The 18,380-nt window shown below is 39.0% G+C and overlaps 1 protein-coding gene across 1 annotated transcript in view; it reads right to left on the bottom strand.

The window, feature by feature from the left end:
• Window positions 1–17,511, bottom strand: part of LOC140200749 (ubiquitin carboxyl-terminal hydrolase 35-like) — a 41,058-nt gene extending 23,547 nt beyond the window's left edge. The window contains exons 1-6 of the mRNA XM_072264342.1: window positions 17,417–17,511; window positions 12,921–13,030; window positions 10,633–11,326; window positions 6,980–7,115; window positions 4,413–4,542; window positions 2,555–2,656 (exon numbers count right to left, since the gene is read on the bottom strand). Of these exons, the coding sequence (XP_072120443.1) occupies window positions 2,555–2,656; window positions 4,413–4,542; window positions 6,980–7,115; window positions 10,633–11,314 (1,050 nt within the window). The 5' untranslated portion in view covers window positions 11,315–11,326; window positions 12,921–13,030; window positions 17,417–17,511. The remainder of the gene's footprint in view (window positions 1–2,554; window positions 2,657–4,412; window positions 4,543–6,979; window positions 7,116–10,632; window positions 11,327–12,920; window positions 13,031–17,416) is intronic.
• Window positions 17,512–18,380: the final 869 nt, after the last annotated feature.

Below are 18,380 nucleotides of genomic sequence, written 5' to 3'. Positions count from 1 at the left end.
ATTCCTATGAAACGGTTCGTAAGCCGGAATGTCGTAAAGCGAAGAAGCAATTACCATTTATTTATATGGGAAAATTTTGTGAGCGTTCCCAGACCCAAAAATAACCTACCAAATCATGCCAAATAACACATAAAACCTAAAATAACAGTAACATATAGTAAAAGCAGGAATAATATGATAAATACACAGCCTATATAAAGTAGAAATACTTTTCCACAATCATCGCCTGAACTGTTCTCCATAGTGAAAATCTCACGCAAGCGCTGTTGGCAAAAACACAGCGCAAGCGCTCTCCAGTAACCTTTAAGCTATGAAGCTGCCAAATCATACCAAATAACACGTAAAAATACACAGCCGATATAAAGTAGAAATAATGTATGTACAGTGTAGTATCACTTAGCGGAATGGGGAAAGCGTGGAGCACACTGATGATGGTGTGTTAGGCTGAGTTGGAGGTTAGGGTGGTGCAGTGGCCCCCACCCTCCAGGCCGCCGAGCGATACGTTGCCGCGAAGCGTGCAGTGGTACAGCGGTAGCCGGGAGGCACACAGCACATCTTTAAGAAAAAGCATCGCCTCTGATCTCAGCCGACAGTTACGTGTCAGGTGGCACCTAATTAATTAGCTTGTTTATTTCGGCTTTTTTCTTAAAGATGTGCTGGGTGCCTCCCAACTACTGCTGCATTCTCCGCGAATCGATATATGTCCGCGGCCCGGGGGTTGGGGTGGTGGGACACTGAGGCGTCATCTCATCGTCGATCAGGGCAGGCAGCTCATCCTCTCCTATGACTGCCCACCTCGATGTCGAAGGTCGAGGTTCGTCGTCTGCTGTAGCTGATGTGGAAGGCTTGCTTGACTGCTGAGCCTCGCGCATTTTTAGATCATACAGTTCTTTGTAAGCACTCAAACCATCCCGCAAATATCCCCTAATCCAACGTACCCTTTCAAAATTAAAGTCCTACTTCATCATTACTCATTCGGTTTAAATTGTTATCCTTTCCTCTTCCAATTGCATCAGCTCTTCATCTATCAGTTCTTGGTCATGGGATGCCAAAACCTCCAACGTTTTCTTCGTCAGCTTCCACAAGCCAAACTCACTCAGTTCTTACTTCGTTCACCATGATCAAAACGCTTAATTATGTCTAGCTTTACGCTAAGTGTAACACCCTTACGAGCTCTTTCAGGCTTTTCCAATACCATAGAACTCATCTCGCAAACGGCTGCTCACAGACACGTGTTTAAGCAATAACGGTGAGAATGCCGTTCCGAATCCGGGGAGAGCGGCTGCTCAGGACGCTCTGCCTTTTATCATGCACTGATTTATTTTTCACACGCTGCTTTTTTCCTAACAGTGAAAACACCTTCTGTTAGCGAAAACAGGGTACTAACGTAGGTCTTTCGTAACAGTGAGGTTTTGTAAAGCGAATGTTTAAAAAGCAGGGGACACCTGTAGACCACATTCTCTACTTAAAGCAGGAAAACGGAGCTCGACACTGGTAACACAACTATTATATGGGCAACATACATCTGCAGAAGAATGGATAATCTCACCCAAACCTTACAATGAGTTTCGTTTTTAAATGGTTCTAGTTAAATAACAATGTAATGTCTTCACAAATAGAAGAAAGTTTGTAAGAATCTTTACAAATGAGAGAGCAAACTCTACAACTAAGGACAAGGTCGTTTATTAAAAAATTCCTTGCATGTTTTAAATATAATTTAATCTTAAAAAATATAGCAGTTTAAAATACAGTTGCACCTATTCAATCAGTTTTTAAATCTCCCCTTAAAGCTGATATATTGCCCCTCAAAGCAATGGTTAAGAGTAGATCCAAGTAGTGGTTAAACCTAGAATTAGCAAGTCCATAATTCAAAAATACTATAACTAAAATATTTAAGCACTTCAGATAGCTGATTAAGTAGAATTTCTAGTTTAAGTGCAAAGTTGTTTTCATCACTGTCAAATTGAGGAGGTTTTTTTTTCCAGTCAATGTAAAGTAGTTTAATCACCTTTGTTCACACAGTAGACTGTCATACTGAATGGAAAGTCCATTCAGTGAAAACAATCTCTTCAGTCAGAAGAGACAAAATCTCTTCAGGCGGAAGAGCTAAGCTATTATGATGGCCCATTACATAATAATTCTTGCAGACTGACTGAATCTAGTTTCCATTTGTTTTGTCCCAACTTCAGAAATACTGTTTCAGGGCTGAAAATTCAAAATATTCAAAATCAAACCTGCTCCTTTACTATTGAAAAAAAAAGGATATCTACTCAAATATAGATGTAGAGTACCTAATGAACCAGCACAAATATTTAAAATTTGAATTTCAAATAGTGAACAAAAGCAGGTTTGAGTTCGTAAGCAAAACACATTTTCCAAGCAAGATACGCAATCTTGCTTCCACATTCAGTTATCTAAGTACTCCTGTTAACATTTGTACATACTCAAAAGTTCAATAAAATTTATACCAAATCAAAAAACCTAGAACATAATAGGAAAAAAATTCCATGTACAGTTCCAACACAGCCCCCAGATCAAGGATCATAACACGTACCACATGGAATGCTTCCGATGAATGCTGGAAACTTAAAAGCATGTATTTCAGCACAGAAAGTGCTCCTGCTCTTACAACTGGGAAAAAGAGCCTTGAGAACACCTAGAAAGCAAAGCTTGTGCATCAGTAAAGAGGGAAGACTTGTACAAATAAAATTGAAACTAGCCTAAAATTGTCAAGAAAATATTTAAAATATAATCACTATTGTAATATAGCAAGGACACTTTGCACTTTAAAATACATTTGATCAATCATAGATATTGCAGCAAAAAGTCACCTGATCTTTTACTTCATTATTAGACTTTTAGTGAAGAATAGCAAAAACTCAAATTAACAAAATATTGCACCAATATTTTTCTCATCCCTCTGACCAAGTCAATGTACAGTTGATATACAAAATTTATAATGAAGAGGACCTGTATTCAGACTTGGAAATCTTGAGCCAGAAACAGCTTCAGTGGAAAGGGAGCTTGGGTTTCAGTGGACAAACAACCCAGCATCAGATCTAATATTCCAAAACATACAGACACGGATCTCGCGATAATAGTAATAGCAATCCAATGGCACTTACTGCTATTACACCACAAACTCTGGCTGGCAATTCAAAATTTTCATGCACATATAGTTCATGCAGAAATCCTGAAGTGGCTGCTACTGACCAAATTATATGGACTATGTTTGTAGCATTCTCCAAATAGGAAGGCTTGAATTTTGATTTTTACTTGATTCTTTGTTATCATGTGTACAAAGATTATCTATAAAAATACCACACCACAAAGCCTCAAAAATGTGACCCAGTTTTTTTTTTGCTTTATGAATTATTCCAATTACTGCAATGAAAATTTCATAGGATTTGAACATGTAAATACATTTTTTTTAATATTTCAACCTTTACCTTAGTGTTATATTAAAGCTAGGCATGTACAGATACAACTGGAAATTTTATCTTGCCTTTCCATTTGAGAATTCTGCATCAGATTACTGGGCAACTTGTATGACAAAAGTGCTGTACATCAAAATTCCATTGACCAACACTGGGCTCTAGCATCGCTGGCAAGGACATTTTATCATCTCCAAATATCCTTAAGGGTTACTTTCTCAAACCCTTGCAATGCTAATAGATACCAACTGAACAAATGGAGACATTTTCAACATCAGGATATTAAACCCAGGAGGGAAACTGAAATTATGATATCATGTAACTGTATTCTTTCAGTGTAGCAAATACACAAGATAGAGAGAATTCATGCAGCTTTTGTGGAGGGAGTCATTTTGAACTCCAAGAAAACTGTCATTCAGGGTACTTTAATCTGGATGATGTTGAACTTCACGTGCTGTTGGAACAGCAGCCATCCAGACAGGTAAACAGCCACACTTTTACAAACCACATATCAGGAAGCAAGCCACCTGCTGCAGAATATCCAGTGTATGACTTGGTTCTTAAGCCATCGTATTTATAGCTATCAGCAAATTCTAGGTCACATTATTAAAAAAAACTATTCTTCAAACAAGAGAACCGAATTGATGAAATTGACTACTAAAGATGTACTTAGATACTGAAGTGTACATAAAAACAAGCATCAACATTTCAAGAAATGACTGCCACCATCCAACCCAGTTATCAAAATTTTTGACAGGTCTGGTAAGTGTTGCCAGACCCCTCTGAATATGCTGAATTGCAATCCATTTAATAGTTATAATTTCATAATCATAATATTCAAAAAGCTAAAAGAAATTTTGCAGTACCAACTCAATTGCACTCTTTCCATTAGCATTGCATCTAAATATCGTCAATTTTAAAAATCAATCTTTCAGGTGTTGACCTCAATTTCCAAATTACCAGTGAGATGAAACTCACCTGTTCAATTTTTGACAGCGTGACTTCAATCAAAATGCTGAACTTTTTCACAGCAGCCAAACCTTTCAATAAGCCAATAATCCACTTATCTATGTTATTGGCTAATGGCCATGAAAGCCAATCAATCATACTACAATTTAAAAAAGACAAAAGTTAGAAATTGTTATTCTGTTAATAAGGACAGTTCCCTAAACAGGATAGTCTCTCCAAAAATCCATCTTTGTAGTCTAATAAAAAAAGCTCAAATTTTATTCCTAATGCTCTTTCCATTTGTACTCAAAGGAACAGTGCAAATCAAAAAGCAAATTTTAGATGAGGGATAGACCGTCAGACAGACAGATTCCATCCTTAGCCATTCAAGCATAGACAAAAACAGTGACAAAAAATCTAAAACACTAACTTACAAATATAAAATAAAATGGATGTCAAAAATTTATCACTGAGAAAATGTTACAAATCATTAACAGGTGAAAACGAGTTTCAAGAGGTAAGTGTAATTTAGAGACAGAAAGCTTTAACTTTCAAGCCATGATAGAAGGAAAGTTAAAAGGCAATGATTTCTGGCTCGGTATTTAACAAAATACAAATAAGTTCTGGAGATGGCAAAACCTGAGATTTTAACAGTAAGAAAACCACATAAGATGGGTTTATTTGGAGTACAGAAAGTACAAGAGATGACATTGTAATTGTATCTCAGATTTCTCTCGACCAATACTATTGTACAAGTAATAGTATTGATAGACAGCAATACCACCAACAAGCAAAGCCGGTAAGTGGCAATAATCTAACGATGAATAGAATCCAAGTATTGAAAGCAAACTAAATAGCTCCAACATATATATCATAGTGCCACACCAGATGTTCTGTCTGCTACTAACACATAACACTATCAGGCTCAAAGAAAGCAATGGATCACATAACTCATGTTGGTCATATATGTCAGAGACTGATAAAAAGAAATTGTTGGTAATTGGGCAAAGAGTTAAGCCTCAATGCTTTAAGCAGCTAATGGATAGTTTAACAATCTGCATTAGGTGTCTACACTGATTTTGTTCATTTACAGTCAAAAGAACACAGCATCATACACTGAATGAATTCCTCCGTTGATAACTATCAGGAACTAACACAGTGCATGGTACTGTAGAAGGATTGGCAGTGTTCCAATTTATTATGTACTTTATTTAAATATATAATTTGTTACTCAATTAAACAGTAGTTTTTACTTTTTTTAAAAAAAAAACTTTTAAAAACAATTTCCATGAAATCACCTAATTGGGGCTGCCACTCAGTTCAGCCAAAATATACTTGCCCTGACGTGTCTCAATTAACCAGAATTCACTGTAGTAGGGAAAATATTTCACATATCTTTAGATGGAATAGTTCCTGTGTTTAACATTTTTTCCTGCGTCTAAGAGCAAGAGATAGAATGAAGAGAAACATGCATCAGTTGGAAGCTTATTTCAGAATCAGAGAATAGAAGGTCCAACCCAAGAAGTGACACTTATTCAGCATAACAAATAAATAGTATTTCTTAAAGGCAGATTCAAATTTCAAGAAATTAGTGCTTTTTTTTCCTATACCCAGTGCTATAATAAGTTAACTTGAGACTCACAGCATTCTGGTATAAAACAGATACAGCTGGATATTCGTCATGTCCAATAAATTACATTTTTATTTTAGATCATCTTTGCCAAGTACAAGTACCTCAAAGAATCACCAACAACTTGTTCCCAAGTATAAACACAAGAGATTCCGCAGTTGCTGGAAATCCAGAGCAACAAAGGTCTGGAGAAATTCGGGACCTGATGAAGGGTCTCAGCCTGAAACGTTAACTGTTTGTTCCTCCCCGCAGATGCTGCCCAACTTGCTGAGTTCCACCAAAGTTTTGTGTGTGCCCCCAAGTAGTTTAGTTTGTTTGTTACCCATATTCCTTATCCCCTTATTCCAAGATTCCTTAGTTCCACAATATTTAAAGTTATCAGGAGTCCTAATTTTCTACAAACCAGTCTGGTTTATGACTGTGATACCTAGTAGATTAATTCGTCAGAGCAAATTGTCCTGCAATTAAGCTAGGGTTAAATCGGGTGGTTTTCTGGGCAGTGCACTGGATCAGCAGACCTGTTCAGCACTGTATCTATAAATAAAAAATTAAAATAATTTTCAGACCTTTAAATCCAACTGCAAAACAAGTTACACAATAGATTGGAACACCCATTTTCTAATTTTTCCTCAAGAACTGTAATGTGACTAGGGGTAATAATTTTTTTTAAATGTTTATTCAGGTCTATATTACATTCAGATGAGGAATTCTGCAGATGCTGGAAATTCAAGCAACATACAAAGTTGCTGGTGAACGCAGCAGGCCAGGCAGTATCTCTAGGAAGAGGTACAGTCGACCTTTTGGGCCGAGACCCTTCATCAGGACTAACTGAAGGAAGAGCTAGTAAGAGATTACATTCAACAAGTTTTAGAGCAGTAACGATAACTGTAGGTTCAAACTGATACCTGATCAGCTGCAGTTCTATTTGAAAGACTAAAAAAACATGTAACTACCCAAAACAACTTACTTGGTCAAAGCAGTCATCATCTCTATATCCATGATGCAATCATCATTTGTCAAGTTTTGAATGACTCCATCCATGATTTCCAATGGCACATACTGGACCACAGTGGCCAATGCATTTGATGGACCATCAAATACTTCTGCAAAAGACCCATAATTTTTCCTTTAGAAAATACATTTGAAGGTTTAACCAGATCTTCAATTTAACAATTAATGCAAACTATCCAGTTTCTTTGTACTTGCAACTATGTCATAAAGTTACATCCTGCAAAAGATCGTAATTAAGGTACCTCATTTCTAGGCAGTTTATCTCCAAAACAAACTTAAATTCTTAAAATTGTATTTGTCATCACTAATATTTAACTCATTTACTAGTGTAAAAATTATGATTTTTATCATATTACTACTAGAGGAATCTTACTGTGCTAGTTGTGTTGCTCCATTGCCGTTCTGTTCGTCAGTCTGTAGGACCAGATGAAACTTCAAGTATCAAAATAGGGTTGTATTCAATCAGTTTGGGCAACCATAATGCAATTCTTCTTGTTCCATACTTTTCTTTTCCCTCTTAATGTGAACATTAAATCCCACCCTGGCTAAACTTTTGGCCATTTTCTCCAAGAATAGCGAATGGATTCGTTAAATTTTGCTTATATTGCTCTTTTTATGTGCTTGGGAGACATAGTCAAATTGAAGCCTTTCAAGTTTAAAAAAAACACTCTCCCCTCCTCCTCCACTGCCCCCCCCACCACCACCAAATAGTTCCAATCAAACAATTCAGCTAGCAAAGAGGAGCCACTAGGTGGCATTAAAAAAAACCTCAACACTATATTGTAAAAATTAACATTTTTCTACAAAAAAGCTTTGGCTTTCCAATTGGTCAATGGATTGCAATGATTTCCTTTTGCAACACAATGAGTCCAAACGTTTCTAAGATATTGGTTATTTCTCACATTCTGAATAATGTAAATAAAGCAGGTCTTTTGTTCATAACAAATGTCAGAAGACATTTTTTAAATGTTATTAGCTTTCCTCATTTTAGAAGTTGAACAAGCTGCATTGTATGGCAGTACTTCTTACTCAGACATTCAGATAGAGTGCCGAGCTACACGTAGAGTTTCAAGGAAGAATGCATTTTCTTAGCTGCAAGAATATGGAACTTGCCAAGGTACTGAAGTGTGACATGTAGCTTTTCAAGCCAAGCTACTGCAGACCTACAAGAAATGATGCACTCAAAGGATGCCATAAGTTTGAAAACCTAAAACTTACGGTTGCTTGCAGCTGGGCAAGGCCAAGAGACTAAGATTAAATTTAAAGATTTGTGTAACATAACCAGTGTGCAGGGCCGAAATGGTAAGATTTTACAACATTTACACACATGGGATTTCCCAACATTGTGAAGAGCACCAGGTAAGCAAAAATATCCCACATGTAGAGATCACATCACATATGACAGTAAGATATGAGCAGCCAACTACCTCAAAAATAATGACCAAATCATATTTAAGGTCAAAGTTTATTTCAAGTCAAATTGTATTTCGAGAGAAATTAGTAATGCATAATTGCAAGATACATATCACGACTAGTAAACAAGTCAATGAAAAATAGATTATACCTATTCTGATGGTTTATGTAAAAGATCTTTTTTAAAATGACAGAACAAACAAGTAACATTACCATTATCCTGGCAAAAATTTCTTCTGCAACACACACAAAATGCTTGAGGAACTCAGGTGAGACAGCATCTATGGAAAAGAGTAAACAGTCGACGTTTCGGGCCTTCTTCAAAGCTGAGGGAAGGGGGAAGATGTCAGAATAAAAAGGGTGGTTGGTGGGGGGATTGGAAGGAGACTCTTTAGAAGGTGACAGGTGAAACCAGGTGGGTGGGAAAGGTAAAGGGATGGAGAAGAAAGAATCTGATAGAAGAGGAGAATGGATCATAGGAGAAAAGGAAGGAGGAGGGGACCCAACAGAAGTAATAGGCAGGTTAGAAGTAGTGAAAGGTCAGAGTGTGGAATAGAGGAAATGGAGGGGGATGGGGGGGGGGGTGAAAAAATTTTGTTCACCAGAAGAAATCTATATTCATACCATCAGGTTGGAGGGTACCCGGGTGGAATACAAGGTATTGCTCCTCCACCCTGAAGGTTGCCTCATCTTGGCACAAGAGGCGGCCATGGATCAACACATCGGAATGGGAACTGTAATTAAAATATTTGGCCACCGGGAAGTCCCGCTTGTGGTGCAAAGGTGCTCAAAGGAGTGGTTCCCCCAGTTAACAACGGGTCTCACCAATGTCGAGGACCACCAGACAGGAAAGACAACCCCAGCAGATTCGCAGGTAAAGTGTTGCCTCTCCGGGAAGGACTGTTCGGGGCCCTGAAAGGGGTGCATGGGGAAGTGTGGTACTTAGGTTGCTTGCAGGGACAAGTGCCAGGAGGGACAAATAGAAAAGGGAGTTGCGGAGAGAGTGATCCCTATGGGGGGGGGGGGGGCGGTAGGTAAAGATATAGTTAGTGGTAGGGCCCTTTGGAGATGGCGGAGGCTGACGGGGTGGTATCACTATTACGACGTCAAGAAGATGGGGTGAGCACAAAGCAAATTTCTTCTGCTAATTAAACCCAACAAAAACAAAATACATTAAAAAACAATTTCACAAACCAAATGTTTTTGCAATCTCAGCTCCAGAAAATAGATCATCATCCATGAGGCACCACCGTCACACTGGGTTATGCTGATTGGAAATAAATGATTGCAAAACAGTGTCTGTTTTTGTTGGAAGCCAAGTTGGAACTCACATTTAACAGGAGAAGGTTGCAAAGACAAAAAAATAAAATAAATTATTCAATTACCATTATTGCTAGTTCTGATTTCCATACTCAACCACAATGAAATTGATTTCATTTGTTTTCAATCTGAACTGGAGCTCCAGTACGGCCACTGTCCACACCATGGGTATTTCCCTTGCAGCATTACTTGCCATGGCAAATAATAACAAAAGTGTATAAAGTTACAAAAGTCATGACTATCATTTTCTCTTTCAACAGAAAACCTTCAATGCAAAAGGTATAGGGGAAGGGGACATCTCACTACTAAGACAATATATTGTACCAGTGAGTACCATGGACTTACAGTACCTAACCCCTGCCAACCTAGTAGAGTAATGCCGAGATGAGGGGAAATAAATGTTTCCCACAGGAAGGAATATAGGACATGTTATATTCAGTTTCTTCTAGATCTCCCCAAGCATAGTATGCAGGTGCTTTAGTCACCATGACAAGTAGCAATAGACAATCTGCTCAAGGGAACTCTGAGGGTCAAGAAGTATCTGTGGGAGGAAAGGAACTGTTGATATTTCAGGTCAGAATCCTAACACAGGGTTTCCACAATTCCTTTCCTCCCACAAATGCTGTTTGACTTGCTGAATTCCTCCGGTTTCATCCCAAAGTGTCCACAATTCCTTTCCTCCCACAAATGCTGTTCGACCTACTGAATTCCCCCGGCAGATTATTGCTCCAGATTTCAGCATCTGCAGGGTTTTTTTTCTTGTGTCACTGTGACAACTAGCTTGGTTTGCAAGAAGCATGCGAGACATGGGGGTGAGAGAAAGAAAAATAGCCAAAAAAAAATCATTCCCTCAAGTTTAACATACATTTTCCTTACCAGTTGATGAAATAACAGTGAACAGCTCCTGCAAGGATGGAATCATAGCTGCAGTTTGTGTCTGCCAGATTCTTTGCAACAACCCGCTTACTTTGTTTACTTCATCCAGGAATTCCACAATTTCATCTTCTTCTTGTGATTTACATTGGAACTGCCCTATACTTCTAACAAGTTGCTGGCAGAACACCACTTGGAACTTTCCACTAGGAATACACCGAGGATATTGAATAAGAATTTTACTAATGCAAGCACAAAGCTTTGATCCAGGCTTCTCACACACTAGTCGGAGAAGCTCAACCTGAAGGGCATGAAATACTTCATCAGAAGATGGATTATCCTGAATATATTTTAATCCTAGCTGAATGTACTCCAAAATGTCAATGCTTCCTTTGCTCAATGTTCCATAACCATCTTGCATAAGCTTTAAGATAAATTGCACAGTTAAAAAGTTCTCAAAGTCTGAAGAGTGGTTCAGGGCAAAAGCTTCTAGAACCTCCTTACCCACATCTTTTTGGAATTGTGTATCACTCAACAGAATGAACTTTGTAGACAACTCAAACATGGCTATGCACTGTTTACTGTTGAGAGGTTCTTTTGCTGCTTCTAAAATACGTCTTACAAGAATATACTTTACAGACATCGGATGGCAGGACAACATCAGAGCTTCCAAAATCTTGTCCATGTCTTCTCAATCCTAAAACAAAAAGTCCACATTAATTCTAATTTCACTTAATTACAAAATTTTGAGGATACCCACTCATTTCAAAGTGTCCTTTCAATAGTCGGCCAAGATCCTGATTTTGTGATGTGCAGTGTGCTAACATTGGTAACAGTAATACAAACGTACCATGCCATAGCACACATTTGATGGCTTTGAAATCGAAAGCCACGAAGTTGATGAATAGTTATGGTGTTTATTCAATCAGATTCAATGCTGTATTTATTAATATCCTGGAGTGGATGTGTATTCCTTATCCAGGACTGCCACAAATACAATAACCTCCTGTATTGTGAACATGAAAAGTTAACCCCAAGATGATTTTAAATTTTGTATAGAAGATGTATTATCAAAAAGTGGTCATTTTAAAAATCACATTACTCCAAACTTTTTTTTTGTTAAAGGAGATTAGCCACAAGGATTAATCTGGGATGTTCAATTGTTAATATAATGAAATTGGTGATCTACACTAGTCTGGAAAATCAGATTACATGCTATCCAGGGAGAAAGACCTATCTGGATTCATAATTGGCTTGAGGTAACAGAGGCTGATGGTGAAAAGCTGTTTCACAGAGCGGAGCTCCGTGACCAGTGTCTGCAACAGAATTAGTGTTAGGATTTCTGCTATTTATTAATTATATAATGATTTAGATGGAAATGAACAAAACAGAATTTTGTAGTTTGTAGGTAATGCTAAAATAAATGGCTTTGTAGATAACAAAATGTTAGCAATAATTAGTGGAATCTTAATCAGCAAGGCAAGAGAGCCAAAGACTGACAAATGGCTTTCAATGCAGATAAGAGAAAGGTATTGCATCTCAAGAAGTCAAAACAAGATATGACTTGTACAGTGAGTGGTAGAGCCCTGGGAAGTGTTATAGAACAGAAGGACTTAGAAATCCAAATACATATTCACCGAGTCACAGGTAGGCAGAGTGGAGAAGAATGCGTTTGGCACATGGGTCTTCATCTGCCAGGGCACAGCGTGCAATAATTGGGACATTATGTTGCCATTGTGCAAGGTGTTAGCACGGCTGAACTTCTAGTACTGTGTATAATTTTGGTTACCCCATCATAGGAAAGACATTGTTAAGCTGGAAAAGGCACAAAGATTTGAAAAAACTGCCAGGTCTTAACAGCTTGAGTTATAAGAACAGGTTGTACAAACTAAGACTTTATTTAGTTGAATGTAGAAGGTAGGGGATGACCTCAGAAGTATATAAAATCATGAGCAACACAGTTAGGGCAGATGCATGTAGTCTCTTCCCAAGGTAAGCAAACTAAAAACTTTCTTCAGAAGGTGGAGTGGTTATGGAACAAATGCCAAAAAAAGTCACTGAGGCAGGTACAATAAAACATTTGGATAGGTGAATGGATAGAAATGGTTTAGAGAGATATGGGCCAAGCGCAGACAAAAATCATACTAATGTAAGTGAAAACTTTGGTCAGCAAGGACGTTGGGTCAAAAAGCCCATTTTCAAAGCAATTCAATTAAGCAAATCTCTTGCCATTCAATAAGATAAACCACTAATCCCACTTCCTGTAGAAGGGAAAAGGATTAAATATTTACCCGTTTTCTTCAACCAAGGTGTTTTACACTTCAATCACACCAAGGTTCCTGAACAACAAATACTCAATTTTCTACACACCTTCCCCGGAAAATTATAAGTTGAGATCATCCTGCAAATAGACAAAATAAAACTTTTAGCAACAGGTCAAACTATTGTACCAGCTATGGTCTAATTCAGGTCTAATTCAGTGACACTATCAAGGAAAGTAAATTGTCCACCACTTCAACTTAAAATAATAGCTCAAAACAACAATTTGTATTTATACAGCAAAATAATAAAATTTATTATCATAAAATGGGATAAGGAGCAGAAAAGGAAACCAAACAAGAGCAAAAATAATAGAGATGACACTGCAAGTAGAGCTGAGTTTTTAAACTGTAGATGGGGTTAGACTTAACAAGGCGTAGACAGTAGGAGAGAGTGTTACAACAAGCAGGGCACATTAAGTGTGATGGTCAGTGCTGGAGAACAGAATTAAAACATGCAATTGGCTAAAATATTGTCCTCTTGGAACATACACATTGAATGGAAAATAATTAGAACCAGGAGGCCAGTAATTACAAGACTTTTCGACAAGGGAGTTTTTTTTAAATACACAGAAACTTTAACAATGAATGCTAATGACCAACACAGACAGTAACCACATCTGAGGGTTAATCAAAAACCATTTGATAAAGTAATTCCAAAAATAATAAATAATTTTGTTGCTTTGTCTATGTCAAGCATGTCAACCTATTGAATTATTGCATAAACTAGCTGTATTCATTACACCTGAAACACAAGGCACTTGCAACTCTGTGCGTTATCCAAGGGAAAAAAAAGCAACTGTCATATTGCAATACTTGAGAGTAATTTTAAACAAAACTAAGGAGGGGGAGGAGAAGGCGGCGCACGCGGCCGCTCCGAATTGATATATTTGTGAAGTAGGATGCTGTGCACAATCCTGATTTGATGGAGACAGCCATGAGAAGCATGGAGGAACACCTGGAGAAACTTCTGAAATGCCTGCTTCGCTGCCGCTGCTACTGTGTGATCGAGAATCTCCGGAGGGGAAGGCCCCAAATCCTCGGCTTTGCCTATTGCCTGTTGCTGGGGCCGGGGTTGAAGCGCTCGGCAGAGATGGTGCTCGGTGTCGGAGAGCTGGTCGGAGGCGCAAAGTTTTTGGACGGAGTCGTACTGTGGTCAGGTGCTTCCAGGATGCTGCATCGGCAAGTTTGCAGCACTGGAAGCTCATGGCAGGAAGAGTTTTCTTCCTTCAACCGTCTGCGTGAGATGATGGGACTTTCGAGAGACTTTGAGATTTTTTTTTTAAATGTGCCCATGGTCTGTTCTTTTATCAAATTATGGTATTGCGTGCACTGTTGTAACTATATGTTATAATTATGTGGTTTTTGTCAGTTTTTTTAGTCTTGGTTTGTCTTGTGTTTCTGTGATATCATTCTGGAGGAACAAATTGTATCATTTCTTAATGCATGCATTACTAAATGACAATAAAAGAGGACTGCATGTCCTCATATTCTAATAAAAGAGGACTGCGTGTCCTCATAATCTAATCATAGCATTGTTCGAAAAGAATATCAACAGCATAGCTGTACAGCAAGTAGTGCTAATGCCTCAGAGCTCCAGTGACCAGGTTTTGATCTGAACCTCCATTGCTGCATAGAGTTTACATGTTCTCACTGTAATGGTACCGGTAGCCATTGTACATCCCAGTTTCCTCCAACGTGATCAAGATATGCTTACTGGAAATCATCTTTAGTGTTAGTGGGTGTATGTATTAGAGAGAATAGCTTGCAAGGAAACATGCAATGGAAGGGGATTGACAAGATTGAGCATAAGCTAGCTCTCAGCAATGGACTCCTGCCATTAAGACAAGAAATGAGAATCAGAAAATGACAGCAAGTTAAAGTTAAACATAGAACCAGCCAATACCAAAACTTAAAATCATTGATTCATTTGTAAATATATTCAGCATTATGTTATACTTTCAAATAGGAATCCAAAAAAATCCTGTGCTTCAAGGATGTTCAAAGCCCCCTTGATAAATACATCCCGACTGTCTCAGGTATCCCTGACCCATAACTAACCAAAATGGAGAAAAGCATCTGAACTGGTATTGAGAATCTTAAGATTCCCTTTCACAAGCATGCAACAAACTAGTTAAAGTGGCGCAAGAAACATACCATCAGTTACAACCTGCAGCAAAATTTGCAGATCACCTCAGAATCCAGAGAACGAGTAGAAGCAACTCATTTTCATGCTGGAAATAGCTAACACTTTAGGACAGAGTGCAAAGAAAAAGAACTACTCTAGTTTAATTTGTAACTTAAGTGCAAGAACAAAAGGAATAATGAGTTAGAGTTTATGGACCACCAAGAAATCACATGGCAGAGGGGAAAGAGCTGTTCATAAATTGTTGTGTGGGTCTTCAGGTTCTTGTACCTTCTCCTTGATGATAGTAATATGAGGAGGGCATGTCCCAGTGATGAATGTCACCTTCTTGAAAGTGTCTTTTATAATGAGGAGGGCCATGCTCATGGAGCTCTCGGAGTCTACAACTTTCTGCAGCCATTTGCAATCCTTTGCAGTAGAGCCTCTATACAAGGATGTGATTAGAGTCAGAATCAGGTTTAATGCCATTACTTTGGATTCATCAGCTGCATGCCGGGGGGAGGGGGGGGGCAAAGTCTTGCACTCCACGTTGTACTGCCCTAGCTGGCGCATCACGTAGACAGCTGTGATCCAAACCCAGGATTGACCCTTACCAACAGAGGGCCTCGAAGACCTGCTGTAGCAATCGGCAAACTGCAGAAGGTGCAGATCCTTGCTCAGGCAGGAGTTAATTCTGGACATACCCAGCCTTGAAGTACTTCACGACAGTTGAGGTGACAGTGACTAAGAGATAGCCAATTGAGGCATTTCACTCTCCTCCTCTTGGGTACCAGTATGATTGCTGCTCTTTAGGGACAAATTCACAGGCACTGAAGGGCAATCCAAGACCACAATTAGATAACAAGTAGTTACCAAATGAAGGAAATTGCATTAAAATGATAGTAACATCAACAACAGTGTTAGAAACCATAAGCAAGCCAAAAAGTATAATAATTACAAGTGTCCCAATTGATTTTATTAATTCTTTCCATATAGGGGCAGGCATTCAGACCACAGTAGAGAGAGGTTGAAGACATCCAGCAAAGTAGACATTTGGGGCCTGACACCTTGCAAAGGTTTAGTAACAGAGGATGTTCTGACATTAATTTCTAAGACACAGGATCACTGGGTGCTTGTGGATTTGCAGTGTCATGGTGTCCTTCTTTTCAAGTGTGCATAAAACCCACTGAATTATTGGGCAGTGAGGCACCATTGTCATTTATGCTGTTAGTTTCAATTTATAGGAAATAATGGCACGTAAACCCTGCCACAGTTGTGCATCCAATTGGTTCACTAACTTCATACAAAATTACCTTTGTTCTCATGATGACCTTCTCCAAGTTAAACCCAAAGTTCTCAAAAGATTCTGGCATTCCAGTCTTGAAGATCACTGATCTAAACCTTAGCATACTGCTTTATCTGGGAATTCTGGTTTGAGAGAACTCAGTATATTCTCAAAAGGCACATAATCACACACTGAAGTCTTGAAGTTGGTGACAAGACCATTCAGTAATCAGCAAACAAAACGTTCTGAGTGGGAGCGAAGATAAAAGAACATGACCTGAAGCGTTTTAAGGAATGTCTTAAAGATGGAAGGAGAGGTACAGGGAGAGAAAGTCTGCAGACAGATTCACAGACACTAAAGGGTAATCACAAGACTAGAATTAGATCACTAGTCATCAGATGGAGGAAATTGCATTAAAATGATAGCAGCATCAACAACACTGTCAGGAACTGTAAGCAAGTCAATGGGTTAAAAAACTACAACTATAAATGTCTTTCTATATAGGGGCTGGCATTCTTGAAAATATTAGAAATACTGGGCAAGGCAAACAGCATCTATGAAGGCTAACTTTTTTTTCCCCTCGCCGATTAAAGTTGGAAGTGAAAAATAACATGGACACAAACTTGAGAGGCTACATCCCATTGGATAGCTTCGCTTAAGGAGTGACTGATGATGAGGGAATAGATTGTAAGGGTAGATGCGCTACCATTTTCATGAGGATTTTTGATGGGTGACACTAAAGGAAAATGTAAAATCAAAGGAGCTAAAAACAACTGCGAGACTAACGGCGTTGTCTTGATGCCGAAATTACTATCATATTGATGAACTAATTCTGATTTTAACATTTCACGGGGCCTTTTTTAAAATGAAAGTTTAAATTTAATCTGAAGTATGCCTGTGCTGTCCCCGCAGCATTCCGACGACATCTCCGCACCTGGGTAAGCAGTACAGTACCTTCACGACCGAGTGACCGGCCACTCTGTCCGGGCCATTCGCTCCCTCCTCGCCCATCCAGAACCGCCAGTCACCCTCACCCCACCGCGTCTGCAAGCCTCTCACCTTCAACCAGTTATCTGACGGACACGGCGAGGGAACGGCATTAAACTTAAAGATCTCTGCCACCAACCACAACTACCTGACCATTCCTGCTCTCGGTCCGATTTTAAAAACGCAGTTAAAGTCACTCAGCGCGCACGCGCGCTCATCGAGCCACAGAAACACCCGCCCTTCTGTCCTCCCCAGTAGCCAATCAGATCGCGGCTAAATCTCCCACTGACCAATCAATAGGGGGCAGGGAAAAAACAGCTGCATTCTCCACACCTGCTTCACGCAGGGTAACGCTCTGGCAACAGCTATTGCTTTTCAGCAGGTTGTGCTTTAAGCAGCTCTATGGATCTTATACTCTGGGAGCGTTAATTGTAAATCAAAAACAAAATATAATCCTGGAAAACTGAAATAAAGACAAAAAATGCTGGAAACGATCAGCTGGGGAGTGAAACAGAGAGGCAGAAGTTCCAACGGACGACTACTCCTTCGGAACACCTGAGTTCCATCCATACTCTGAGTTTACATCAACCTGATACTTTAATTTTCCATCCCTCCAACCTACCTGTCCAAGGCTTCATGCACTGTTTAAACGAGACCTCAAAGACTATCATTCAAGTCTTTATGCATATTTAAGGCAGAGGTTGGTAGATTCTTGATAGGTCAGGGCATGAAAGGACACTGGGAGAAGGCACAGAGAGGGAAGTTGGATCGGGCATGATGAAATGGCGGAGTCGACTCGATGGACCAAATGGCCTAATTCTGCTCCTATATCTTATGGTCTTATGAAGTAGCATTTACATCCACTGTAATGAAGTGCTTTGAGAGGTTGATCATGAATGTTGTGTCTGTACACAACTACATATTAATTGAATAGAAGCACGCACCCGAGAGATGGCTTTAACTGGTGTATTCTCATTGCTGATGTGTGTGAGAGAGAGAGGGAGTTCTGTCAAACAATAATGTTCTTGTCGCACCT

Source organism: Mobula birostris, chromosome 7 (genome assembly GCF_030028105.1).
Source record: "Mobula birostris isolate sMobBir1 chromosome 7, sMobBir1.hap1, whole genome shotgun sequence".
In the NCBI taxonomy this organism is placed as follows: domain Eukaryota; kingdom Metazoa; phylum Chordata; class Chondrichthyes; order Myliobatiformes; family Myliobatidae; genus Mobula; species Mobula birostris.
The sequence above is the reverse complement of the archived record's forward strand: the minus strand, read 5'-3'. Positions and strand labels throughout refer to the sequence as shown.